We start from the raw sequence: 27,951 nt of genomic DNA on the forward strand, positions 1-27,951 counted from the left end.
GTGTGTGTGTGTGTGTGTGTGTGTGTGTGTGTGTGTGTGTGTGTGTGTGTGTGTGTGTGTGTGTGTGTGTGTGTGTGTGTGTGTTTTTGCGCTGAAGGTCGTCGATGGTCAGGACCTGGATCTGGTCTGGGATCAGGGACAGACTTCTCTCTGGCAGATACTCAGCTGTCGGGTCTCTGGACCGGAGAGCCGCTCCAGAAATAACCCTGGCCCGGTTCCTCCCCAGTTACTACCCCCCCCTCCCCCCCCCACACACACACACACACACTAGCAGCAGACAGTGGAGGGAAGATTGAGAGCTTATATAAATATATGTAAATCTATCAGGAGGACTTTCATATCAAATACCTGCATTCTGTGCAGTGACCAGCAGGGGGCGACTCCTCTGCTCCCATAGACGTCTATGAGGAAATGACTCTACTTCTCTGTAGTGACCAGCAGGGGGCGACTCCTCTGCTCCCATAGACGTCTATGAGGAAATGACTCTACTTCTCTGTAGTGACCAGCAGGGGGCGACTCCTCTGCTCCCATAGACGTCTATGAGGAAATGACTCTACTTCTCTGTAGTGACCAGCAGGGGGCGACTCCTCTGCTCCCATAGACGTCTATGAGGAAATGACTCTACTTCTCTGTAGTGACCAGCAGGGGGCGACTCCTCTGCTCCCATAGACGTCTATGAGGAAATGACTCTACTTCTCTGTAGTGACCAGCAGGGGGCGACTCCTCTGCTCCCATAGACGTCTATGAGGAAATGACTCTACTTCTCTGTAGTGACCAGCAGGGGGCGACTCCTCTGCTCCCATAGACGTCTATGAGGAAATGACTCTACTTCTCTGTAGTGACCAGCAGGGGGCGACTCCTCTGCTCCCATAGACGTCTATGAGGAAATGACTCTACTTCTCTGTAGTGACCAGCAGGGGGCGACTCCTCTGCTCCCATAGACGTCTATGAGGAAATGACTCTACTTCTCTCTTGATTTATTCCCTCAGTAAACGTTGTAAACATGAGTTTATTTTCATTCATTGAAATTTAGTGACTTATGGTCCATTTAACGTCAAACAGACCATAAAGAGGAGACGCTTTAGGGCGGGGCTACACGCTGATTGACGGGTCTCTAACTGCTGTGTGAGTCTCGTTGGTAACAAGAGTCAGTGAGCGGCTCCTTGTCCACCTGTCCGTCAGTAGGCCGGCTATGCCGACCATGTGACGACACGGGGGGGCCGGGGGTCAGTCAGGTCTGTCCGGTCATCTCAGCCACAAGCTCTAAAAGCCTGTCATTATCTTTGGGTTCTCATTATTCCAATGGTCCTTGAACGCATCGTATGTGAAGAAGACCAAAAACAAGCAGCCAAAGCCAACTTAAAGTTATATTTCATTAAAAACATTTGATGTCTTATTAAAAGTGTCGCCTCAAATAAACCGTTTATGTGACCACGAATCAGAGAAGCTACGCGTGAACACCGAGCAGAGAGCGGCTGTTAATACGCAGATAGATTTAAATATGAAACATGACTTTTATCAAATAGTGTTGACACTTTTTATACCAATTTCAAATGTTGTAAATGATACAGCACTGGTTTCCATAGCAACAGGATGAGGAAGATGCCAGCGTTTCATGCCATCTTTGACCCCCCAGTGGGCGTGACCTCAGTCACAGTGGGAGGAGCCAGGTCGCCATAAACTCCTTAGAATCCAAATTCACCTCACGAAAATAAATAGAAAAGGCCAACAACATAAAACCTCATGAAGTAGTTCGTTGTTGTACTTTTACATATTATTACTCTCAAGAAGTAAAAAAAAACTCAACGTACATTTTTATTGTAGATTGTTGTTTGAAGTCACCAATAAAAGATGTGAACATTCTTTTAAATGTGAATATTTGGTTTGATTAATCTTCTATTTGAATCATGACATGTTTCAAACCACTTTGAGCTCGATCGTTCTGATGGAAACAAACAATTATGTGAATGTCAATAAACAGTGATTCTGATTAGAATCCATTCATAAGACTTTAAATCCATTTGGATTTAATTGTGGTGAAACATGAACTAGTTATTTCTTGAACATGAATATTCATGAACATTCAAAAAGAACATGAAGAATTGTTTAAAAAACATATCATAGACATAAAAATACTAATAATAATGTAAATAAGTATTGGACAAACCGTCTGATGTTCAATAGCAGGAATGTCCCCCCCCCATGTTACCCCCCCCCCGGCCAGCAGTTCACTGACTGAGGATCAGTTTACACTCACTCACGGATTTAAATGTAACCGCAACCAGTCCACATACATACTAGTTACTACATACTACTTTACTACATACTAGATACTACATACTGCTTACTACATACTACATTATATACTGTCTAATATATATATATACTACACTCGTGTACTTTCTTACACTATTTCTTCTCACACACACACAGTTATTTATAGTGTAAGTGACAGTGACAGGTGAGCGGCATGCTGGGACACGGGAGGTCACTGGGGGTGTGTGTGACACAGAGGGGGCGGGGTTTGAGCCTCAGGGTCCGGGGGTCGAACACTAACCTCCCCTCAGTGCGGCTGATCTCAGACCTGAACCCCTCTGAGCCAGCTGGTCTGGCTTCAGTCTCTTCTCTTTCTTCCTAAAGGAATCCTTGTTTGACACAAGTGACCCGGACCTCAGCTGGAGCTGGACCCTCCAGGTGAGTGCGGGGGGCTTATGATCCATATTCACGCTCGTATTTGCATTGATTCGAGTTTATCTCCGCTTCCTCCCACGGAAACGCCCGTGAAATCAATTATTACCAATCAGCAACCAGGAGGAGGAGCTTCTCCTCGAGGCTCCTCCTCCTGGTTCACTTCTATATGTAGATGTACTATTTAACACACCTGTTCAGGTGCTCTCTCAGAGTCACGTGGTTCTCTGTATCACCCGGAAGCTGTAACCCACCTTGCAGTGGCAGATTATTGATTATGAACTTCCGGTGTGATCCACTGGGGGGCGGCGCTGGACCGGATCTCCGGTTGATGTTTCCACAGTAAACTTTTGAAACAAAACAGATACAATTTAAATAAGTACTATTAAAGTATTATAATGAAGTATTTCTCATCCATTCACTTTGTTTCTTTTTTTCCTCAAAGTTTTTTTTTCTTTTCTTCTGTACGCGCGCGCGCGCGCGTGTGTGTGTGTGTGTGTGTAACGATGATGACGACGTCCAGGTGCGCGCTGACGAGCCCGAGGAGCGTGCGTGCCGCTGGTCGGAGTCACGCGCACAGGTGAGCTCGGCATCGTGCGTCCGGGACAGAGTGCGCGGGCTGTACGTGCGCGTGCGCGGCGCGGATCTCCTCCTCGCGGCCACACCGAGGAAGTCGTGTCCCGAACTTCTCCCCCTTTTTCTCCCCGTTTTCTCCCCGCTGCTTCCGGGCCGCTCGGCTGCGGAGCTCCACGAGGACCCGGTGCCCCGGAGACCGGCAGCTCCGCGCGGGAGAGAGAGCGCGTTTCCACGGCAACACGCGGTGAGAGGCTGAGACGTGTCATTATTATCATTATTATTAAAGTTAAGTTACTTTACTTCATTTAAAGTACATCTGTAAAGTCCGGGTGTGTTATGAGATATTTCCCTCTGAGCTCATTTATTCTAAGAAGTTATTGTGACTCATGAATGCACAGATGTCTCTGGATTACTTTAACAGTTCAAATGAAGAATCCTTCTGATGCCTCATGATCTGTGTAATATTAGTAATAATGGGGTGACTTTGCTATTGAACTACAGGAGGACAGAACTGCGTTTCTATGAAAGTAGCTGCTGTTCCTGATCAGTCCACTGGGGGCGCTGTGAGCGAGCGCATCAAGGCAACGCCGCCATATCGCCTGCTATCGAAATAAGTCCTGCTCAGTCCACTACGGGACCATACGGAACTCTTCCAGTCTTTAAGCTAAGCTAAGTTAGCTAGTTCCTCCCTCTGCTTCCAGCCTTTTAGCTGTGATGGGGGACCCTGACCCCTCCAGCCCCCCCTCCACAGAGAGGTCCAGTGTCCTGCCAAGGAGAGCAAGAGCACTGCCACCGAGAGAGAGACAGGGGGACAGAGAGACGGACAGAGAGAGACGGGGGGACAGAGAGAGATGGGGGGACAGAGAGACGGACAGACAGACAGACAGAGAGAGACAGGGGGACAGAGAGACGGGGGGACAGAGAGAGACAGGGGGACAGAGAGACAGACAGAGAGAGACAGGGGGGCAGAGAGACAGACAGAGACAGGGGGGCAGAGAGGTCTGGTCTCCATATTGTAGTTTGGGGGTGAAAAGTTCACTCTTATTTTTGGAATCTATAAATATCCTGGAGGAGGAGAGGAGGGAGCAGAGGAGGGAGGATAGGAGGGGGAGGTTTGTTCATGAAAGCGTTAATCCAGACGCATTTTTTCGCATTTTATGTGACGGTCCCTGAAGCCCTCCTGTTTTTTTTTGTGTTTTTCCTAAATTGAAACCTGCTTCTGTTTTTCTGTTTTAGAGTTTTGAATCACAGACTTCAGATGGTCACATGACGTGTTGGTCACATGACGTGATGGTCACATGACGTGATGGTCACATGACGTGACCTCAGGAGATCTCTGCTCATGTTCTCAGGCTCATTTAAATGAATAACTAAACTATGCTTATGTTAAGTAAAATATCCCAATTGGACTTATGTAGTTAAGTTATTTAATATAAATATACACATATTTATACTCATCCATTATATGTAAGACATGAGATGCACTAAAACTAATATATTTAGTTTTAAATCATGTGAATCTTTATTACACAGCTAACGATGATGAGGATGATGGTGATGATGACGGTGTTGATGATGATGGTGACGATGATGATGGTGACGATGATGATGGTGAAGGAGAAAAACTGCTCTTCCTCTCTTTAGCTTTGTGTTGCTTGCTCCTACATCTTCATCACGTCCAAAGTCCATCCTCCACTTCCTCTCACCAAGAAACCCTGCGTGTATATGCGTGTGCGTGTATATGCGTGTGCGTGTAAACGCGTGTGCGTGTAAACGCGTGTGCGTGTGACCCGAGCTCTTAAGCTTCGCTCAGCGAGCAGCACACGGGTCACGTGGTCCAGTTCTTCTGTTGGCCGCTCACGGAGAACGTCCTCCCGGCATTAGAGGGCTGAAGGGCTTTAGTGGCAACGGGTAAGAGGTCAAAGGTCAGAGACCTCGTATTAAAAGGTATTTCTTATGAACAGCTTTGGTCTGGACCAAGAGATGAAAGCTGTGAAGGTCCCGTTGCCCCTCAGAGCGTCAAACAAGAAACAAGAAGTAGCGTTTTGAGGTTCGCCATCTTTTCTTTTGCAACCAGAAGTGAAGAGAGGGGGTGGAGCTACTGAAACAACAACAGACATTGTGAAGAGACGGAGAAGGTGATGTTAGCATGAGTAGCTAACGTGTTAATGAACGTCATTAATCTAATTATGACCCGTATGCATGCACGTTGCTACTAGTAAACAGGAAGTGACCGTATAAGTAGACGCTGTATAGGTCTCTCGTAGGGACCTGTCAATCAGAGTGTAGCCCCGCCCTAAAGCATCCTCTGCTTTATGGTCTACATGGACCATCAGTCACTAAATGAACATCATGTTGTGTTGAAGAAGACTGAGACATAAACTCATGATTACAACGTTTACTGAGGGAATAACTCATAAACTCCCACAGAGGAAAATCCTCCAGATGTTTGAATATTTGCATTCTGACATCCGGTTAATTTAGTGAGTGTGAGATTGCTGCGTCCTCACGCTCGTGTTATTCGTGGGCTTTTTAAAGGAAGCGTTTGTGTGGACCAGAAACTCCAACCAAAGCACCACAGAAGAAGAAGAAGAAGTTTGCGTAGAAGCAGAAGAAGAAGCACAAACGGCAGGAAGCCAAGATGGGGAGGAAGAAGATCCAGATCGCACGAATCATGGACGAACGGAACAGACATGTAAGTGATCAGAGCCTGACGATGCCGTTGCTAGGCAACGTTGTGACGTCATCACCCCATATGACATCACATATGATGCTCATATTCAATCAGAATTAAGACATAAACTGTACATTTAACAAAACCGTCTGTAGATGCAGAAACGACCTCGTCCATCGGAATATGTATGACCATGTGGTTTGATTTTGAGAATCTGTGTTTTAATTTGAGAAACAAAACAACTCAAATTTTCTTTTCCTCCAAAGCCGTTTGAAAGTCACGTGTGTGTCACGCTGACACACACACACACAGACACACATCCACTTCCTGGAAGTGAGGTCACACGTGTCGGCGTTAATTTAAAACCAGATGAGGTGGTTTCCCTCTGAGGGGATCTTACCGGGCTGCAGGTTCAGCTCTGTGATTATGGAAGAAGTCCATTAAAACCCAAATCCTCTTCGTCCTCCGGGACCATGAATAGAAATGGTGTTCACACACATCAGCATCACACGGTACCAGATCCAGGTCCTCTGAGGACCACGAGTTCAACGGCGAAACCTTCAGTAATTATTGAAGCTGGAATATTCGGCGTCCCCCAGGTGACCTTCACCAAGCGTAAGTTCGGGCTGATGAAGAAGGCCTACGAGCTGAGCGTGCTGTGCGACTGTGAGATCGCCCTCATCATCTTCAACAGCACCAACAAGCTGTTCCAGTACGCCAACACCGACATGGACAAGGTGCTGCTCAAGTACACCGAGTACAACGAGCCGCACGAGAGCCGCACCAACGCCGACATCCTGGACGTGAGGGACGCACACACACACACACTACACGCACACACAACACACGCACACTACAACACACACTCAACACGCACACTACAACACACACACACTACAACACACACACTACAACACAGACACACACACACACACACACAGGGACATTGAATTATTCTGATTACCGACGGTGTGTGTGTGTTGTAGTGTGTGTGTATGTGTGTCTGTGTTGTAGTGTGTCTGTGTGTGTGTTTGTGTGTTGTAGTGTGTGTGTGTGTGTGTCTGTGTTGTAGTGTGTGTGTGTTGTAGTGTGTGTGTGTGTGTGTTGTAGTGTGTCTGTGTGTGTTGTAGTGTGTGTGTATGTGTGTCTGTGTTGTAGTGTGTCTGTGTGTGTGTTTGTGTGTTGTAGTGTGTGTGTGTGTGTGTGTCTGTGTTGTAGTGTGTCTGTGTGTGTGTTTGTGTGTTGTAGTGTGTGTGTGTGTGTCTGTGTTGTAGTGTGTGTGTGTGTGTGTTGTAGTGTGTGTGTGTGTGTGTGTGTTGTAGTGTGTGTGTGTTGTAGTGTGTGTGTGTGTGTGTTGTAGTGTGTGTGTGTTGTAGTGTGTGTGTGTGTGTTGTAGTGTGTGTGTGTGTTGTAGTGTGTGTGTGTGTGTGTGTTGTAGTGTGTCTGTGTGTGTGTGTTGTAGTGTGTGTGTGTGTGTGTTGTAGTGTGTGTGTGTTGTAGTGTGTCTGTGTGTGTGTGTTGTAGTGTGTCTGTGTGTGTGCGTATAGTGTGTGTGTGTTGTAGTGTGTGTGTGTGTGTGTGTGTGTTGTAGTGTGTCTGTGTGTGTGTGTTGTAGTGTGTCTGTGTGTGTGTGTTGTAGTGTGTGTGTGTTGTAGTGTGTCTGTGTGTGTGTGTTGTAGTGTGTCTGTGTGTGTGTGTTGTAGTGTGTCTGTGTGTCCTGACAACAGGGGGACGTGTCTCCGGTCACATGACCAGGGTCTCGGAGCGAGCGAGGTCATGTTAGAGGAGCACCTGTCACCTGTCAGTCAGGGACACACCTGAGCGGTTGGCCCCGGTCACATGACCCCTCAGCACCTGTAATCTCCCACAATCCCGTGTAGCTCGTTAGTTTAATCCGTCTTCTTCTCTGGATCATTTGCTGCTGAAGAGTCTTCCTCATGCAGAGTTCACAGAGGGATTGTGGGTAATGAATCCAAACATTCAACTGGTAGCATTTGAAACTCAAACATGCCGCTCCTCTGATTGGATTTTATGCTAAGCTAACTGCTACATACGAGATAGAAAGAACTCAAAGTAGATTCTTGTGACACAGAAAAATAAGAAAAAAGATGATGCATAGATTAAATAGTATTAACTACTACATTAATAATGACAATTGTTCAATAAGAGTAGTACAATAAGTAAACTGAATGACATACACGGTTAAAAGATTATTTCCAAAATGTTGATTGGCAGTTGGTTCATAATGTAAACGTGTGTAATTTTTATTCATACCTTTTTTTAAATTAATCTTGTTATTATTTTCTTATTGTCATAATATTGTGCAGCTGCTTCCTTTATTCAAACATACAATAAAAAGATATTCAGTTTATTATCACAATCATAAGAATATGTAAACGACAGACGGTTATTTTATTTATATTTAATTTCCTTTAGTCCTCATTTGTTCTCTGAAAACGATGTAACGTCGGTCTCAAATGTTTTGTACAGAAGATATTTGTCCATATTTGAAGATATTCTGTTTATTATCAAATCAAAACAACTTGCGTTCACTTTTATTATCGGTTTATTTTTAAATTTGTCATTTGCAAATAATCAGGTAATAACAATATAAATAACAATAATCGTCTGATGACTCGATGGTCTGAAATACAGATATTTCATCTTCCATCAGATAGAAAACAGTAAAATCTTCATAATCTGAGCAGAACAAAGACTTTTGAGCTGCTTTTACTACAATATTCCTCTTCTCTACTTTTAAAGTTGATATTTTGTTATTGGCACATTTTACTTTTCAGTCCGTCGATGAAAATTAAAGAAAAAAAAGAAAAAAAGAGTTTGTTGTTTTTCTGCTGAAAAATAAAAAGAGAGAAAGGAATTCAGCAGAAGAAGAAAGAATCCTTTGTTTTGCGCCTCTTTCCCTCATGTGGCGGGTTGGCAACGCTTCCTGTGTGTGTCTGTGTGCGTCTGTGCGACACACACACTCCTTTGTGCGGCTCAGATCCCTCCCAACTAAATGGCTGGAAACCGGTAGCGGTCTAAAAATAACTGGTACACAGCTAAGAATAGCCATGACGAGTGTGTGTGTGTGTGTGTGTGTGTGTGTGTGTGTGTGTGTGTGTGTGTGTGTGTGTGTGTGTGTGTGTGTGTGAGGAACATGGGGAGAAGCTACTTCACCACCAACCTCCTTCCTCTTCTCCTCCCTGAGCGGTCAGACCAGCAGAGTATTTCATTTTGAAAAAATAAATTTAACCCACTGATATTGGAGCGTCCTGCTTTAGTCTCATCACCATGTTTCAGCTGAAAGGCGACCAGGCGTCCTGCTTTAGTCTCATCACATGTTTCAGCTGAAAGGCGACCAGGCGTCCTGCTTTAGTCTCTTCACCATGTTTCAGCTGAAAGGCGACCAGGCGTCCTGCTTTAGTCTCATCACCATGTTTCAGCTGAAAGGCGACTAGGCGTCCTGCTTTAGTCTCATCACCATGTTTCAGTGAAAGGCGACCAGGCGTCCTGCTTTAGTCTCATCACCATGTTTCAGTGAAAGGCGACCAGGCGTCCTGCTTTAGTCTCATCACCATGTTTCAGCTGAAAGGCGACCAGGCGTCCTGCTTTAGTCTCATCACCATGTTTCAGTGAAAGGCGACCAGGCGTCCTGCTTTAGTCTCATCACCATGTTTCAGCTGAAAGGCGACCAGGCGTCCTGCTTTAGTCTCATCACATGTTTCAGCTGAAAGGCGACCAGGCGTCCTGCTTTAGTCTCATCACCATGTTTCAGCTGAAAGGCGACCAGGCGTCCTGCTTTAGTCTCATCACCATGTTTCAGCTGAAAGGCGACCAGGCGTCCTGCTTTAGTCTCATCACATGTTTCAGCTGAAAGGCGACCAGGCGTCCTGCTTTAGTCTCTTCACCATGTTTCAGCTGAAAGGCGACCAGGCGTCCTGCTTTAGTCTCATCACCATGTTTCAGCTGAAAGGCGACTAGGCGTCCTGCTTTAGTCTCATCACCATGTTTCAGTGAAAGGCGACCAGGCGTCCTGCTTTAGTCTCATCACCATGTTTCAGCTGAAAGGCGACCAGGCGTCCTGCTTTAGTCTCATCACATGTTTCAGCTGAAAGGCGACTAGGCGTCCTGCTTTAGTCTCTTCACCATGTTTCAGCTGAAAGGCGACCAGGCGTCCTGCTTTAGTCTCATCATCATGTTTCAGCTAAAAGGCGACCAGGCGTCCTGAAAGGCGACCAGGCGTCCTGCTTTAGTCTCATCACCATGTTTCAGCTGAAAGGCGACCAGGCGTCCTGCTTTAGTCTCATCACCATGTTTCAGCTGAAAGGCGACCAGGCGTCCTGCTTTAGTCTCATCACCATGTTTCAGTGAAAGGCGACCAGGCGTCCTGCTTTAGTCTCATCACCATGTTTCAGCTGAAAGGCGACCAGGCGTCCTGCTTTAGTCTCATCACATGTTTCAGCTGAAAGGCGACTAGGCGTCCTGCTTTAGTCTCTTCACCATGTTTCAGCTGAAAGGCGACCAGGCGTCCTGCTTTAGTCTCATCACATGTTTCAGCTGAAAGGCGACTAGGCGTCCTGCTTTAGTCTCATCACCATGTTTCAGTGAAAGGCGACCAGGCGTCCTGCTTTAGTCTCATCACCATGTTTCAGCTGAAAGGCGACCAGGCGTCCTGCTTTAGTCTCATCACATGTTTCAGCTGAAAGGCGACTAGGCGTCCTGCTTTAGTCTCTTCACCATGTTTCAGCTGAAAGGCGACCAGGCGTCCTGCTTTAGTCTCATCACATGTTTCAGCTGAAAGGCGACTAGGCGTCCTGCTTTAGTCCCATCACCATGTTTCAGCTGAAAGGCGACCAGGCGTCCTGCTTTAGTCTCATCACCATGTTTCAGCTGAAAGGCGACCAGGCGTCCTGCTTTAGTCTCATCACCATGTTTCAGTGAAAGGCGACCAGGCGTCCTGCTTTAGTCTCATCACCATGTTTCAGCTGAAAGGCGACCAGGCGTCCTGCTTTAGTCTCATCACATGTTTCAGCTGAAAGGCGACCAGGCGTCCTGCTTTAGTCTCTTCACCATGTTTCAGCTGAAAGGCGACCAGGCGTCCTGCTTTAGTCTCATCACCATGTTTCAGCTGAAAGGCGACTAGGCGTCCTGCTTTAGTCTCATCACCATGTTTCAGTGAAAGGCGACCAGGCGTCCTGCTTTAGTCTCATCACCATGTTTCAGCTGAAAGGCGACCAGGCGTCCTGCTTTAGTCTCATCACATGTTTCAGCTGAAAGGCGACTAGGCGTCCTGCTTTAGTCTCTTCACCATGTTTCAGCTGAAAGGCGACCAGGCGTCCTGCTTTAGTCTCATCATCATGTTTCAGCTAAAAGGCGACCAGGCGTCCTGAAAGGCGACCAGGCGTCCTGCTTTAGTCTCATCACCATGTTTCAGCTGAAAGGCGACCAGGCGTCCTGCTTTAGTCTCATCACCATGTTTCAGCTGAAAGGCGACCAGGCGTCCTGCTTTAGTCTCATCACCATGTTTCAGTGAAAGGCGACCAGGCGTCCTGCTTTAGTCTCATCACCATGTTTCAGCTGAAAGGCGACCAGGCGTCCTGCTTTAGTCTCATCACATGTTTCAGCTGAAAGGCGACTAGGCGTCCTGCTTTAGTCTCTTCACCATGTTTCAGCTGAAAGGCGACCAGGCGTCCTGCTTTAGTCTCATCACATGTTTCAGCTGAAAGGCGACTAGGCGTCCTGCTTTAGTCTCATCACCATGTTTCAGTGAAAGGCGACCAGGCGTCCTGCTTTAGTCTCATCACCATGTTTCAGCTGAAAGGCGACCAGGCGTCCTGCTTTAGTCTCATCACATGTTTCAGCTGAAAGGCGACTAGGCGTCCTGCTTTAGTCTCTTCACCATGTTTCAGCTGAAAGGCGACCAGGCGTCCTGCTTTAGTCTCATCACATGTTTCAGCTGAAAGGCGACTAGGCGTCCTGCTTTAGTCCCATCACCATGTTTCAGCTGAAAGGCGACCAGGCGTCCTGCTTTAGTCTCATCACCATGTTTCAGCTGAAAGGCGACCAGGCGTCCTGCTTTAGTCTCATCACCATGTTTCAGTGAAAGGCGACCAGGCGTCCTGCTTTAGTCTCATCACCATGTTTCAGCTGAAAGGCGACCAGGCGTCCTGCTTTAGTCTCATCACCATGTTTCAGTGAAAGGCGACCAGGCGTCCTGCTTTAGTCTCATCACCATGTTTCAGCTGAAAGGCGACCAGGCGTCCTGCTTTAGTCTCATCACATGTTTCAGCTGAAAGGCGACTAGGCGTCCTGCTTTAGTCTCTTCACCATGTTTCAGCTGAAAGGCGACCAGGCGTCCTGCTTTAGTCTCATCACATGTTTCAGCTGAAAGGCGACTAGGCGTCCTGCTTTAGTCTCATCACCATGTTTCAGTGAAAGGCGACCAGGCGTCCTGCTTTAGTCTCATCACCATGTTTCAGCTGAAAGGCGACCAGGCGTCCTGCTTTAGTCTCATCACATGTTTCAGCTGAAAGGCGACTAGGCGTCCTGCTTTAGTCTCTTCACCATGTTTCAGCTGAAAGGCGACCAGGCGTCCTGCTTTAGTCTCATCACATGTTTCAGCTGAAAGGCGACTAGGCGTCCTGCTTTAGTCCCATCACCATGTTTCAGCTGAAAGGCGACCAGGCGTCCTGCTTTAGTCTCATCACCATGTTTCAGCTGAAAGGCGACCAGGCGTCCTGCTTTAGTCTCATCACATGTTTCAGCTGAAAGGCGACTAGGCGTCCTGCTTTAGTCTCTTCACCATGTTTCAGCTGAAAGGCGACCAGGCGTCCTGCTTTAGTCTCATCACATGTTTCAGCTGAAAGGCGACTAGGCGTCCTGCTTTAGTCTCATCACCATGTTTCAGTGAAAGGCGACCAGGCGTCCTGCTTTAGTCTCATCACCATGTTTCAGCTGAAAGGCGACCAGGCGTCCTGCTTTAGTCTCATCACATGTTTCAGCTGAAAGGCGACTAGGCGTCCTGCTTTAGTCTCTTCACCATGTTTCAGCTGAAAGGCGACCAGGCGTCCTGCTTTAGTCTCATCACATGTTTCAGCTGAAAGGCGACTAGGCGTCCTGCTTTAGTCCCATCACCATGTTTCAGCTGAAAGGCGACCAGGCGTCCTGCTTTAGTCTCATCACCATGTTTCAGCTGAAAGGCGACCAGGCGTCCTGCTTTAGTCTCATCACCATGTTTCAGTGAAAGGCGACCAGGCGTCCTGCTTTAGTCTCATCACCATGTTTCAGCTGAAAGGCGACCAGGCGTCCTGCTTTAGTCTCATCACATGTTTCAGCTGAAAGGCGACTAGGCGTCCTGCTTTAGTCTCTTCACCATGTTTCAGCTGAAAGGCGACCAGGCGTCCTGCTTTAGTCTCATCACATGTTTCAGCTGAAAGGCGACCAGGCGTCCTGCTTTAGTCTCTTCACCATGTTTCAGCTGAAAGGCGACCAGGCGTCCTGCTTTAGTCTCTTCACCATGTTTCAGCTGAAAGGCGACCAGGCGTCCTGCTTTAGTCTCATCACCATGTTTCAGCTGAAAGGCGACCAGGCGTCCCGCTTTAGTCTCATCACCATGTTTCAGCTGAAAGGCGACCAGGCGTCCTGCTTTAGTCTCTTCACTATGTTTCAGCTGAAAGGCGACCAGGCGTCCTGCTTTAGTCTCATCACCATGTTTCAGCTGAAAGGCGACCAGGCGTCCTGCTTTAGTCTCATCACCATGTTTCAGCTGAAAGGCGACCAGGCGTCCTGCTTTAGTCTCTTCACCATGTTTCAGCTGAAAGGCGACCAGGCGTCCTGCTTTAGTCTCATCACCATGTTTCAGCTGAAAGGCGACCAGGCGTCCCGCTTTAGTCTCATCACCATGTTTCAGCTGAAAGGCGACCAGGCGTCCTGCTTTAGTCTCTTCACTATGTTTCAGCTGAAAGGCGACCAGGCGTCCTGCTTCAGTCTGATCACCATGTTTCAGCTGAAAGGCGACCAGGCGTCCTGCTTTAGTCTCTTCACCATGTTTCAGCTGAAAGGCGACCAGGCGTCCTGCTTTAGTCTCATCACCATGTTTCAGCTGAAAGGCGACCAGGCGTCCTGCTTTAGTCTCTTCACCATGTTTCAGCTGAAAGGCGACCAGGCGTCCTGCTTTAGTCTCATCACCATGTTTCAGCTGAAAGGCGACCAGGCGTCCCGCTTTAGTCTCATCACCATGTTTCAGCTGAAAGGCGACCAGGCGTCCTGCTTTAGTCTCTTCACTATGTTTCAGCTGAAAGGCGACCAGGCGTCCTGCTTCAGTCTGATCACCATGTTTCAGCTGAAAGGCGACCAGGCGTCCTGCTTTAGTCTCTTCACCATGTTTCAGCTGAAAGGCGACCAGGCGTCCTGCTTTAGTCTCTTCACCATGTTTCAGCTGAAAGGCGACCAGGCGTCCCGCTTTAGTCTCATCACCATGTTTCAGTGAAAGGCGACCAGGCGTCCTGCTTTAGTCTCATCACCATGTTTCAGCTGAAAGGCGACCAGGCGTCCTGCTTTAGTCTCATCACATGTTTCAGCTGAAAGGCGACTAGGCGTCCTGCTTTAGTCTCTTCACCATGTTTCAGCTGAAAGGCGACCAGGCGTCCTGCTTTAGTCTCATCACATGTTTCAGCTGAAAGGCGACTAGGCGTCCTGCTTTAGTCTCTTCACCACGTTTCAGCTGAAAGGCGACCAGGCGTCCTGCTTTAGTCTCATCACCACGTTTCAGTGAAAGGTGACCAGGCGTCCTGCTTTAGTCTCATCACCATGTTTCAGCTGAAAGGCGACCAGGCGTCCGGCTTTAGTCTCATCACCATGTTTCAGCTGAAAGGCGACCAGGCGTCCTGCTTTAGTCTCTTCACTATGTTTCAGCTGAAAGGCGACCAGGCGTCCTGCTTTAGTCTCATCACCATGTTTCAGCTGAAAGGCGACCAGGCGTCCTGCTTTAGTCTCTTCACTATGTTTCAGCTGAAAGGCGACCAGGCGTCCTGCTTTAGTCTCTTCACCATGTTTCAGCTGAAAGGCGACCAGGCGTCCTGCTTTAGTCTCATCACCATGTTTCAGCTGAAAGGCGACCAGGCGTCCTGCTTTAGTCTCATCACCATGTTTCAGCTGAAAGGCGACCAGGCGTCCCGCTTTAGTCTCTTCACTATGTTTCAGCTGAAAGGCGACCAGGCGTCCTGCTTTAGTCTCATCACCATGTTTCAGCTGAAAGGCGACCAGGCGTCCTGCTTTAGTCTCATCACCATGTTTCAGCTGAAAGGCGACCAGGCGTCCTGCTTTAGTCTCTTCACCATGTTTCAGCTGAAAGGCGACCAGGCGTCCTGCTTTAGTCTCATCACCATGTTTCAGCTGAAAGGCGACCAGGCGTCCCGCTTTAGTCTCATCACCATGTTTCAGCTGAAAGGCGACCAGGCGTCCTGCTTTAGTCTCTTCACTATGTTTCAGCTGAAAGGCGACCAGGCGTCCTGCTTCAGTCTGATCACCATGTTTCAGCTGAAAGGCGACCAGGCGTCCTGCTTTAGTCTCTTCACCATGTTTCAGCTGAAAGGCGACCAGGCGTCCTGTTTCAGTCTGATCACCATGTTTCAGCTGAAAGGCGACCAGGCGTCCTGCTTTAGTCTCTTCACCATGTTTCAGCTGAAAGGCGACCAGGCGTCCTGTTTCAGTCTGATCACCATGTTTCAGCTGAAAGGCGACCAGGCGTCCTGCTTCAGTCTCAGGTTTTCTCAATGAGAATCTGATCGGTGGAATCAGCTCATTTGACACATTCATGAAGGTTCTGTTGACTCAGTTTGAAGGTCACATTTACTCTGAATGAATCTCTGTAATGAGACGTGTGAAGAGTTTTGAAAGTTTGGTTTCAGTGTCGAATGTTTGTTAGCAATCGGAAAAAAACTAAACAATCGCAGCTTAGTTCAGGTTTCATCATTTTGATTCATTATTTAATGTTTTCTAAGAACAGAGAGAACATCGGACAATCATCAGGTCACCAGTCGCCATGACAACGAGTCACATGATGATCAGTCGTTTATTATAGTGTGTGTGTGTGTGTGTGTGTGTGTGTGTGTGTGTGTGTGTGAATAGACAAGTCAGATTTTGAGGCAGTGACAGAAAATGGTGCTGGAGCAAAATATATCCTTGTAGGGCATCGCTGGGGGAGCAGGGTGAGTATTGGTGGATGGACCCTCGTCCCCTCCTCCCCTCTGAAGCCAAACAGGTGGACATGACTGGGTTGAGTGGGATGTCTGCACTGGGCCAACCGCTGAGCCTTGTGTGTGTGTGCTACACACAGCGTGTGTTATACAGTGTGTGTGTGTGTGTGTGTGTGTTTTACTGTGTGTGTGTGTGTGTGTTTGGTTTCCCAAAAATACGTCCAGACGAATATTTGTACTTTTTCCTAAGTACTAGTTGTACTGTGCTTCCTGCCCGACGTCGCCCTCTGCTGGTGGAAACAGGAACACGACTGACAAGCGCACTGACTTTTTGATAATACATGATCTACATTAAGTACACAAAGTACTACATTACTACAAAGTAATACATGTGATACTATAGCGTCAAAGCTGTGCGCGTATGCACATATTTCATACGTGTTGTCTGTTGAAGGATGATATATGCAGTTAAAGCAGCGTCTCTCTCCCTGCAGACGCTGCGTAAGAAAGGCCTCAGCGGCGCCGACAGCCCCGACCTCGAGGCCGACGACTCGGCGGATCAAAGCGCCGAGGACGACGACAAGTACCGAAAAATCAGCGAGGACATCGACCTGATGATCGACAGGCAGAGGCTGTGTGTGAGTGACATCATCATGTACATACGTGTACTTATAAACGAGTCCTTGTACTTCTATATGAGCACATGTACTTGTGTACCAGCAGGGTCTGGTCCCCTCTGCATACGACCTGGGCCTCTCCGGCCCCCCCAGTGCTCTGCTGTACTCTCACCCTGGGATGGGGTGTGGTTTGCAGAGGGACGGGTCGTCCCCCCAGAGGCCGTCCAGCGCCGGGGACGCAGGTGACGCCCCTCATTTGTCCACTGATCCGCCTCAAAACCTCAACCTTACTGATTCATTCTAAAAACGCTTCCTGATTCATTTACATATGAGATGTTTGAGGTTAAACCTGTTTCATCATCGATCGGTAACTTTGACCTGTGATCAGATCAGCTGTTGTAAGAGACGGCTCAATAATAACAGCTGCAGACGGACACTATTATATAATCATTAGATCATATTCTGTCATCTCATAGTGTATTACATATATTCTATAGTATCAGATACTATGAAAAGCCTTTTACTTCACATTATAAATGTATTCAACCCCGTCCGCAGGAGACGGCGGCTACGGTAACCATGGTAACCACTGCTCGTCTCCGGGAGGCGGGGCCAGACACCTGCAGGAGAAGACTCCTCCCCCGATGAGCGTGAGCCGGAAGCCGGACCTCCGCACGCTGCTGCCCCCCCCCAACAAGTGCAGCAACCTGCCCCCCAGCGTGAGTCAGTGTGTCGTATATAATATTTATATTTATATTTATATAATAAGGGGCTGGACGTTGTGATCATTCATGGAGCATTAGATGCTTTACGTTTGGTTACAGTAACAGTTAATTAGAGACAAGTCAGGTGTATTGTAGCTCTACAGCACCTGTGCCCCCCCTCTCAGAACCACAGGCTCAGTCCCTCTCAGAGTCTGTCCTCGCCGGCCGTGTCCCTCTGCGCTCAGACGCTCCCGGGACAGCTGGTGGGGGGGTACCTGTCCTCCTCCTACGGGACAGGTGAGTACGACGAGCACAGGAGCTGTTACATATATATATATATATATAATATACATATATATATGTATATATGTATATATATATATATATATGTATAATGTGTGTACGTGTGTTTCCTCAGACTTCTCCCTCAGCGGCTTCGGAGGTTCTGGTCTCGGATCGGTAGCCAGCTGGCAGCAGCAGCAGAACCTCCAGCACTCGGCGCTCGGCCACATGGGGTGAGAGGCTTTGGGCGGGTCGGGGGGGTCGGGGGGGTCACAGAGATTTCGATGCCGAGTGTTTTCTTCGTGTTGCTGAACCGGCGCCTCCCTCTGGTCCCTCAGGACCTTCTGCCAGAACCCAAACCTGAACTCCGCTCCCCACCAGAACCTCCACATCAAGTCCGAGCCGGCCTCCCCCCCCCGGGACCGGGGGGGCCTCGCGGGGCTGGTCGGCGGGTGCGTGACCTTGGCCGGGTACTCGGTGGGCGCGGGTCGTTCCCCTGGCAACAGCGCCTCCAGCTGCGGGAGCTCGTACGAGGGCGGCGAGGATCACCACGGCAACTTCCTGCTCCAGCCGCCGGCCAATCACGAGGAGCGCCGCAGCCCGTCAGTCAAGCGCATGAGGCTATCGGAGGGGTGGGCCACATGATGGCGCCGCCCTGCAGCCGGAGGGGGGGCGCGTAGTGGTGTCGTGTTTTGAGTGGCTGTGTAGCGGTGATGGGAGGGACAGGGGGCGGAGCCTATCTGCTGAATAAGAACACAGTGGTTCAGATTCAGGGACATCAGGGAAGTATTCATCAAACTGCTGAGAGCTCCACCCAATGACACATATAATACATCATGTATGTGCTATATGAGACGTGACGGGGAAGAAGGTTCACACACATGGAAACACGTGATGGAAACACGTGATGGAAACACGTGATGGAAACGGGGAGAGAGCAAGTGGAGGAGATGGAGGAGATGGAGGAGCTGTGGTGGGCGGATGATGGATGAGGAAGTTATTTGCATAGAGAAGTTTCAGTCAGTGGATGAAAGATTAAAGCGTTGAGATCCGATCAGTGTTTGGTAACAACACTGAGAGATATTCACAAATATTTAGTATAAATATCCCTAAAAAATGATCAAATTCATTATAAATTATGAGGCATGAAAAACGACATGAGAAGAAATAAGGATTCTTAAATTCCACGTTTGAAAAACATCAAGATGCTCAAATTGGATTAAAAACTTGAATAAAATCAAATGTAGCAAAGTTAAATCCATTCATTTATTTAAGAGTTAAATTTCACAACCAGTCGACGAAAAGCAAACAAGCATCACGGCGTTTCTTCGTATATCTGAACCTCCGAGGACGCTAGCGGTTAGCTTAGCATAGTGGTCAGAGGGAGGGCCACATTAACAGGACAGCGATGCTCAGCTGTACAGCGGTTACATAGTGTTATATAATTGATATTCTTGTCTGCAGCTTTATTTAATACGATTACAGTAATATAATTAAAGGCTGGTGGTTTTCTATTTAACATTCAGGGAGATTTTAATTTAACTGGAAGTTTAAAACAATATTCCCATAAAAGGTCAAAGCTCAAAATCCGTCTCACAAAAGGACAAATTACTGTGGATTCTATAAAAGTGTTTTTGTTTCTTTCTGCCAGGGCGCAACTCTGCTGAAGTAAAAGTACAAGAAATGTAAAGAGAAAACTAAAAATCGATCTCAGTCTTTCATATCGTAGAGAAATATTTTAATTTAATAGAAGTTTAAAAGTAGCATAAAGTAGAAGTAGTAACGTAGTTGTACCTCAAAATGATTCAAGTACAGTACTTGAGTAAATGTACTTTCCACCAGTTGGGACATTTCAGATAATCCGTGCCTTGTACCTAAAACTGTCTCCACCACCCGCCACAATAAGAGCGTGGACAGAGCAGAGACGGTCGTTGACGTTTGAATATTTGGGTTTGATAGCTGTATATTTGGAGCTTGAACCTTCGGCCATTATGTTGTTTTATTCATGTCTCAGCTCATGAACAGGCAGTCGGTCCAGCTCGGGGGGGTCAGACCTGTGAATGTCCTGCACTGCACATGTTACATCTTCCCTCTTTGAACACGCTTCTAATAACCACGAGTCCAGTGTTGTAGAAGAGACGGTTTTAGCGGCATAAGCGGGTCTTTGTCGCCGCCCGGGGACGATGTTCCTCAGGGGACGTCAGAGGAACATCGTCCTTCACCGAAACATGTTTGTATTTTGCAGAAAAATATACAAAAATAAAAAACAGGCTCCGTTACCTCGAGTGTTTTTTCTTCTCCTTGTTGAAACAGAATTAGGACAGAACGTTCTGAGAGGACAGAGGACGATGTCTCAGGATATGATGCGTTATGATTAAGTCACAGGATTGACATTGAAACTAAATATAAAACGTAAACAGCATAAAAGAAACAATAATCCATTCATCCATTTTCCTCTTAATGGGGCGGAGTCACGGTGGCAGCAGGGTCTTCCCCGACGTCTCCTACCGGTCAAAGGCAACCTGAGGCCGACCCCTGACCCCATCCTTAAGACTGACCCCTGACCCCATCCTTAAGACTGACCCCTGACACCATCTATAAGGCTGACCCCTGACCCCATCCTTAAGGCCGACCCCTGACCCCATCTTTAAGACTGACCCCTGACACCATCTATAAGGCTGACCCCTGACCCCATCTTTAAGGCCGAGCCACTACTGCCATGTCAGACTTCCACAGACTGACCACCAGGGGGCGCTACGTCCTTCAGTTGGACAAAAACGTTTGTTATTAATAAATATAGAAGGAATTATTCAGCATTACGTTACAATTATCAACATGATTCACAAAGAAGGAGTAAATCTTCAGAACCTAGAAGCTTAAAAGCCTGAAATTCTATCAATTAACTAATTACTTTATAGACCAATCAGATCAGCTGGATTGCTGGACAATTTAATTCAAATTATTCTTCAAACCCTCGACACTTTTATTAGCAGAAATCTACAATGTTTAAACAAATAAAAGCTGTTAAATGAATGAACTGTAATAAAGAGAACGAATCCAGCGAGGTGATGTCATGTGATGACGGGTGATGCCAGGTGATGACAGGTGATGCCATGTGATGCCAGGTGATGACAGGTGATGACAGGTGATGACAGGTGATGACAGGTGATGACAGGTGATGCCATGTGATGACAGGTGATGTCATGTAATTCAGTGGTCCCCAACCTTTTTTACCTCACGGACCGTTTTCATGTCAGACAATATTCTGCGGCCCGGTCGAGAAGGTCCGGCAGAATAACGGGGGGGGTAATGACCGATGGGGGGGGGGGGGGGGGGGGTAGTAGTCGTGCGCTCTGTGTTCGCGGTAAGAGGACAATTGTAAACGTGAAGAACAACGGCTGGTGACGCGTGGGGAATCTGTCAGAGGGACGAGCGCACGTAATTAGGAGAAAATCCGGTCAATTTTCAAAATAAAACATTTTTCAGAAAAAAACAATATATTCTTTCTGTGGTGCGGCCCGGTACAAACGGCCCACTGCTTTGTAATGTATCAGCGTTTGGGCCAGAGGGAGACGCCTGCAGCACCGAGGGACCGTTGGCGTCTCACTCCTCCCTGCAGGACATCCACGACACCTGCCTCCCCCGCAGAGACCCCAGCCCCCCCACCGTCCATCAGCCTCCTGCACCACCAAACACACCACGTGTCAATAATACTCATGTTTATTCTATTTATCTGTACTCACTTTGACCCTCGAGCACCGTAAACGTGCTCCGTTAGATTCCACCACAAAGCCCCGAGATGTGTGTGTGTGTGTGTGTGTGTGTGTGTGTGTGCGTGTGCGTGTGTGTGTGTGTGTGTGTGTGCGTGTGTGTGTGTGTGGGGGGGGGGGGGCATCAAGGACATCCTGAGCAGAGGAACTGCCCTAAACTAACTTCAATGCACGTGTTCAACTCAATTTAAGAATCCAACAAAGAAGAAAACGAATTGTTGCTCTTTCAGAACCAGGAAGCCGTCTGAAGACGCGATGTCCATCTGTCCGTCTCTCATCCAGTTCAGACCAGTTTCTGTTTATCAGCCCGCTTGGTCGAAGCCAAAACATCAGTCATGTGACCTCGGGCCTTGTTTCCTCAGAACCCGCAGGAACCAGCAGGAACCCGCAGGAACCCGCAGGAACCAGCAGGAACCCGCAGGAACCCGCATGCCACCCTAAAGTGGAACTTCACCCACTGCGTCTGGAAAATGTTACGTTCTATAAGCATTAACATTCAAACAAGTTAAAGTAAATAAGTTATTAAAAGAAAAGCAGCATTTCTTCAAATTCGGGGAACTAATAGAGACAATTTCTTCATATGAAAAAGTACAAATAGTTGCTTACTGTATTTTGTGATTTGATTCATATTTCAAGCTGTTGACCTTTTGTGTAGTTAACACAACTCTGGTGTCACAACGACAAAAACACTACGAATGTCCCATTATTTTATAAAATAAAACTTTATTTTATCAAAAGATTGATCATGACAGCAAGAACATCATGATACTGATGCAGAGAAATGGAATAAACAGCAACAGACTATATGAAAAAAACAGGGCAAAAAAAAAGAAATCACAAATACAAAAATATATTGCACTTTGAAGTTTTAGGTGGAAGCTGTTTGAACAACATTCTCGATTTGATAATTTCATCTGTAAACATTTGTATCTTTTTTTATGGTTTGTCTTTTTATTTCGTCAGAACAAAGTTTTTAAAACGTTTGAAAAGAAATAATAATAATAATAATAATAATAATCTACAGCAAGAGAAGCTTTAGTTCAGAGCAGAAACCGACAGGCGACTTGTGGTATTTTATCTTGGTTGAGTTGTGCTTATTGACACACACACACACACACACACACACACACACACACACACACACACACACACACACACACACACGATCGACCTCAGGAATAAATAAAAAAGGCCGACCGGCTGCAGAATAGAAAAAAACACCGAAAGGAAAAACAGTGAAGACGGTTTGTGCAAAATTCCCTGTGGAGGTTCCACACGGCCCAGAACCCCCCGGTCGATTACGCCAACGGGCGCCGAATACTCCCTCAGCCGACCCCCCACCGGGGTCAGGGAGGGTCTTAGTGCGGGTACATCATCTGGCCCTGGGCCGGTCCTCAGCGGGACGGACATGTGTCTGGTCTCCTGACCTCCCCGGGGTCAGGGTAGGGGTCCACCTGGGGGGGCAGAGGGTCTTCACTCGAGGGACTACAGCAGAACACAAGAACCCTGTATTTTGAATGGTTTTAACTCTCAATAATAATAATAATAAAAGTTGATCAGTAGTAAATTCAGCTCTGTTGCAGACAGATGTTCAGGTTGATACTACTCTCACATCTGCACAGCTCAAGAGTAGCCGGTTAGCTTAGCTTAGCAAAGACTGGAAATGGAGGGGACCAGCTAGCATGGCTAAACAAAGACCTGCTATTAATCAGAACAAATCAAACTAGAGCTGTTTGACTTCCAACATCAAGTATTCTAGAGAAATACTGTATATTCTGTGTACTGTTATACTGCATCCTAACTGGATACTTTGTGTACTCTTGCTGTACGTGTGTGTGTACCGACTGTACCTCGCAGTAGAGTGGGGGGGGCAGATATCTGAACTCGGCGATGTAAGTGAGCAGAGACCCCCTGTCCGCCCCCCCGTCGCACCCGTCACAGCCCCGCAGACACTCCCTCCTGTGGGACTCCGATATCTCCAGATCGCCGTAACTCGGCGGCGCTGCGACCGACAGACGAGCAGGTTAGCGAGTCCGTGTGCGGCGACAGGAGAACAGGCGTGTGCGTGTTGCTTCTCACCCTCGGGGGACAGACCCAGCCAGCTCGCCGTGCTGCAGCAGCTGCTCACGCTGGAGGAGCGCGAGGCGCCGGCGTGCAGGGGGATGGTCCCGATCACCAACGGCAACGAGAGGGACAAGTTCAACCCGCCAGGGACGTCCACGTACACCTGGGGGGGATGAGCATTTATATATATATATATATAATAGATATGAATATTACAACGCGGTACTTTTGAACAGGGAGTAGTTTTACTTTTGACACGATATTTGATGTCATGCTTTTACTATTAATACAGAAATACTCCCGTGATGCAACCTCAACTTAAGCAGAGGATCTACGTCCTTCTGGTCTTCACCCGGGTCCGATTCTACGCACAGCGACTCACCACGAGGGTGTACTCCACCCTGATGATGGGACAGTCCAGGATGGAGGGCGACACCGGGGGGATCTTCAGCAGCTTGCCCTCCCAGCTCTGGCTCTTGCCCTGCGGAAGGGGGTCGCCCCTCAGGTTGGACACCAGCTGCTGGATCTGCTTGCCCTTGCCCTTGGCATAGAAGGTCTGGGTCTGGTACAGGGCGGCCTTGGGCACCACCACCCGGGACGAACAGTTCTCCGTCTCGGCGAAGATTTGGATGGACTCGCCTTGGAGAGAAGGGACAAGGGATCAGTCTGCCGGACTGAGAGAGAAGTGAAATGAGTGGAAGAAGAGAAAGGAGGAAGCGGGAGGCGTCCGCAGGTCCTCACCTGGAGTGTAGCCCTTCCGCTCGATCTTGGCGCTGAGGGAGATTGGGCCCGATGCGCAGAACCAGCAGCACAGCGTCTTCTCCTTGGAGCCGGCCTGAGGAGCCTGAAGCACAGCGGCGTCCGTGTTAGCGCCTCCACCACGTCACAGACGCGTCGCCTCCTCAGACGAGCGCTTTGAGAGATGAGCCGGTTCGCTTTGTAGCCGAGAGCGAGAGGAGAAGATCGATACCACACACGGCCGTGTGCAGGCAGCACGACGCTGTGGCGGGTTAGCTTAGCATAAAGACCGGGAACGGGGGGGGGGGTCAGCTAGCCTAGCTTGACAGCCTCGGCCCATCAATATCTATCTATAGATAAATAGATAAACCCGACATATCATTTTTGTTGGATAAAGGTTGGAGCACCGCAAGCTACTTTTTAACATCGTGGCGTTTGTAATGAACTAAATGATCATAATAACAACGAGTAGTAGCGGTAAGCTAAGTGGTTAGCTTAGCATAAGGCGTCTCTCTCACCAGCAGCAGCGGCGTGTTGATGTCGATGTGCTCGAACACGATCAACTCTTTCTTGACTTTGAGTGGCAGCAGCCACGGCCGGTGAAGCTCCGCCTTCACCCAGTAGCGCACGCTGCCGTGCTTCCCCTCGAAGGAGGTGGCCAGGGCCCTGGGGGGGGGGGCAAGTAGTATTAGTGTACAAGTACCATGAAAAACAAGCTCACGGTACTACATCACCAGTCAAAGAGGACTAAAAGACTGCACGTTGTACTTGTACTAGAGTACGGTACTTGGAGTACTCACATGTGGGGCAGGTTGAAGCTGAAGGCGAACTCGTGGAGGCCGGCGTGCAGAACCGTGAGAGCTTCTTCTGATCCGTCTTCATCTGAAACAGAACCTGAATCAGTTTCTTGATCAAACACCTTCTGATGTTAAAAATCAAGATTTGTTTTTATATCCTTTCAGACAAAAAACAAAGTTGTTTATTGATAAAAACACAATGAAAAGACAAAGAAAGTTCACATTTTTAAGACTAATCGTGTCACTTTATTTCAGCAGAAAGGCATCAAGCCCAAACTCCACTTCCTCCTTTTATGTGTGTGCGTGTGTGATGGCTGTCATCAACAGCCCGTGTGTGTGTGTGTGTGTGTGTGTGTGTGTGTGTGTGTGTGTGTGTGTGTGTGTGTGTGTGTGTGTGTGTGTGTGTGTGTGTGTGTTCAGATCAGGAGCAGACCAGTATGAACCAGACTCAGCAGCCTCCTTCAGCTGCCTGCATCACAGCTCGCTCCCTATTGGAGGACAGCGCGGCACGCAGAGCATGCAGGGCTCCGATTGGTCGGCCTGGACAAGCCCCTGCCCACATGAGCTCAGCCTGTGGAGTGTGGCAGGAGGAGGAAGAGGAGGAAGAGGAGGAGGAGCAGTGAACTAACAGGTAGACCTGAAACTGAGCTTCATCCCGTTGACAGGTTCTGGTGCAGAGCTTCAGAAGAACCCAAGGAACCTTCTCACGAGACCCTTCAGAAGCTGTTCTGAAGCTTTCTGGTGAATCTCACGACGTTCCTCAGCTGAGGCTTCGTGAATTATTGGATTAAAACTACAAAACAATGTGTGAGACAATGAAAAAGCTGAAGCGGCAATTTTCAAAATCAAATAAAAATGGACAAAGAAAATATAAAAAAGAGGGAAAGAGGAGCAATAAACGAAGTTTAATCCCAAACAGATGACTTCTGTTATCTTGTCAGCTGAGGACGACCACGTGACCAAAGCTGAGGAATGTGCCCCCCCCCCCCCCCCCCCCCCCCCCCCCCCGTGTCCCAGTCACAACACTGGTCCCACTGGGAGCTTCCATCTCTCTCCCGTCCTGTTTGCATCAGTGAACAACAGGTGGAGGAGGAGCCCCCGGCCTCCCCCCTCCTCCCCCTCCCCCTCCTCCCCCTCCGTCAGTTCCTGAACAGGCTTGAACCGCTTCTAACAAAGGGAGTTGCTGCGGGATGTGACCAGAAAACGAGCCTTTATTATCTGATCGGTGATAAAAACGCGTCACTTCGTTTTGTTGGATTCATCATTTCTCTCTTTTTTCTCAACTTTGTTTCATCTTCTTCTTCTTCTTCTTCTTCTTCATCTTCTTCTTCCTGCACAAAATGAGCCGCGAAGCAACAAATACATTAAAAAGCACATCTGCACCCTCAGAGCGCCGCTCGCGCTCCTGAAGCCGCCAGCTGTTGCTCCCCGCCGCGCGGCCCCGGTGGAGGTTTCCAGCGGCTCTCCGTGTTAACAGTTTTCTTAAAGTTAGTAAAAATCACAGGAATCAGCTGTTGTCAAACACGGCTGGCGGTGTAAACAACAACAACAACAACAGCGGCGGCGGCTCACCTCGCTGCTGCCCGATCAGCGTGTCCTGGTGGCGCAGGTACTCCACCTCCTCGGTGTAGTTCTGCGTGTACGCCGTGTTGGCTCCGGCGTTGCGGGACTCGGTCCAGCGCACCTTGGCGACTCCCCGCGCGGTCACGTCCAGGCTCCTCACGCGCACGTCCCCGGTAACCTCCACCACCACGCGCCCGGACACCGGGTCCCCGCCGGAGAACGCCGGCAGGTCGGTCCGCTCGGAGCCGTCCAGGAGGACCGCGAGGGCCCGCACCTTGCCCCGCAGCATGGCGGCGACGCGCGGGGAAACGAGCCACGCGTCTGTGGGAGTCCGTGGGGGGGGGGCGGCGCGCTACCCGCGGGGGCCCAGCGGGGAGCCGGGTCCGCCGCCGCGGGGTCGGTTCATCCGGGTCAGACGGAGCCGCGCTGCCGCTCTGCTCCGCGGCGTCTCTCCGGTGACTCTGCGCCGCGCGAGCGCTCCACTGAGCATGCGCGCGCCGCAGTGCTGCCGGAGGAGGAACGTCGTGTTAAAGTGAATGTTCATCCACCTGGGCTCCACCCTGCACTGTGATCCAGTAGAATACAATAAGTACCTTAAGAGACATGAGGTACTATTACAGAGTGCAAAGTACTAGAAATAGTAAACAATGCAGTGACATAAAGTACTGTAATGAGGTACTTCCTTTGAGTGAGTATTTTATGATACTTTGTATACATCGCAGAGGGAAATAACACGCTTATGTCATAACGTTTGTAGCAGTTAAGAACTTTTTTTACTTTAATAAACCAACAAAGTCACAATTTCCACTGAGGCATTAAACACAAGTTGACCTTTGACCTTTGAGAGGCGATGCAGTAGATTTGGTTTCACACAGTGTTTACAGTACTAATGCTAAGCTAAGCTAACAGCCTGTGAAGGGTAGGACACAGCACCACCAACTGGTGAGGGAACCGTTCTGCAGAGGACCTGTGCACCATCAGGTTGCAGGTGGTGCAGAAGCAGGGTTACACGGGAAAGAGGTGAGAGGCAGCGAACTAACGGGTGGTGTTGATGGAGACGACATGATGATATAGATCTACTAATCAAGTTATTGACTGCTAGCTTCACCCGTGGACATCTTCTCCACCTCTGACCTCTGACCTCTGAACATCATCCTCTGGAAAACGGCATCGTTTGTAAATTTGTCATCTTGCACAAAATGACAAAAAATCTTTTGTGCAGATCCATAATGAATTAATAAAGCTAAACTCGTAAAAACATGATTGAAAAGGTTTGAGCTCC

At 48.4% G+C, this 27,951-nt stretch overlaps 2 protein-coding genes across 15 annotated transcripts; one reads left to right on the forward strand and one right to left on the reverse strand.

Annotated features, from left to right (window-relative positions):
• Positions 1-2,526: 2,526 nt before the first annotated feature.
• mef2ca (myocyte enhancer factor 2ca) lies at positions 2,527-20,016 on the forward strand. Of its 13 annotated transcripts, none has more exons than XM_078088587.1 (11): positions 2,552-2,694; positions 3,212-3,508; positions 5,229-5,402; positions 5,803-5,959; positions 6,538-6,741; positions 16,629-16,772; positions 16,855-16,993; positions 17,310-17,470; positions 17,641-17,752; positions 17,874-17,970; positions 18,076-20,016. In XM_078088587.1, exons 4-11 carry the CDS (start codon positions 5,906-5,908, stop codon positions 18,380-18,382), a joined length of 1,218 nt encoding a protein of 405 aa, XP_077944713.1. In that variant the 5' UTR covers positions 2,552-2,694; positions 3,212-3,508; positions 5,229-5,402; positions 5,803-5,905; the 3' UTR covers positions 18,383-20,016. The 13 variants fall into 13 exon arrangements, with proteins under 13 accessions (XP_077944722.1, XP_077944713.1, XP_077944720.1 ...); XM_078088594.1 differs by having other exon boundaries at positions 16,858-16,993; XM_078088586.1 differs by having other exon boundaries at positions 5,342-5,402.
• Positions 20,017-22,210: 2,194 nt separating this feature from the next.
• LOC120831847 (arrestin domain-containing protein 3) lies at positions 22,211-27,183 on the reverse strand. Of its 2 annotated transcripts, none has more exons than XM_040197651.2 (8): positions 26,679-27,183; positions 25,110-25,191; positions 24,828-24,975; positions 24,313-24,415; positions 23,954-24,210; positions 23,587-23,734; positions 23,358-23,509; positions 22,211-22,961 (listed from the first exon to the last, which is right to left on the reverse strand). In XM_040197651.2, the coding sequence occupies exons 1-8, from the start codon at positions 26,956-26,958 to the stop codon at positions 22,902-22,904; spliced, it is 1,230 nt and encodes a 409-aa protein (XP_040053585.2). In that variant the 5' UTR covers positions 26,959-27,183; the 3' UTR covers positions 22,211-22,901. The 2 variants fall into 2 exon arrangements, with proteins under 2 accessions (XP_040053585.2, XP_077944740.1); XM_078088614.1 differs by having other exon boundaries at positions 22,211-22,992; positions 26,679-27,174.
• Between the last annotated feature and the right edge of the window lie 768 nt (positions 27,184-27,951).

The sequence above is a fragment of the Gasterosteus aculeatus genome, chromosome 14 (assembly GCF_964276395.1).
Source record: "Gasterosteus aculeatus chromosome 14, fGasAcu3.hap1.1, whole genome shotgun sequence".
In the NCBI taxonomy this organism is placed as follows: domain Eukaryota; kingdom Metazoa; phylum Chordata; class Actinopteri; order Perciformes; family Gasterosteidae; genus Gasterosteus; species Gasterosteus aculeatus.

Bases quoted from the DNA above. Each gene is read 5' to 3' on its own strand.
- mef2ca (XM_078088587.1), top strand. From the start codon at position 5,906: ATGGGGAGGAAGAAGATCCAGATCGCACGAATCATGGACGAACGGAAC. The intron at 5,960-6,537 runs GTAAGTGATCAG...GGCGTCCCCCAG, and splicing joins TGGACGAACGGAACAGACAT to GTGACCTTCACCAAGCGTAA. The intron at 17,471-17,640 runs GTGAGTCAGTGT...CCCCCCTCTCAG, and splicing joins GCAGCAACCTGCCCCCCAGC to AACCACAGGCTCAGTCCCTC.
- LOC120831847 (XM_040197651.2), bottom strand. From the start codon at position 26,958: ATGCTGCGGGGCAAGGTGCGGGCCCTCGCGGTCCTCCTGGACGGCTCC. The intron at 24,416-24,827 runs GTGAGAGAGACG...GCTGTGCTTCAG, and splicing joins TCAACACGCCGCTGCTGCTG to GCTCCTCAGGCCGGCTCCAA. The intron at 24,211-24,312 runs GTGAGGACCTGC...CTTCTCTCCAAG, and splicing joins GCGGAAGGGCTACACTCCAG to GCGAGTCCATCCAAATCTTC.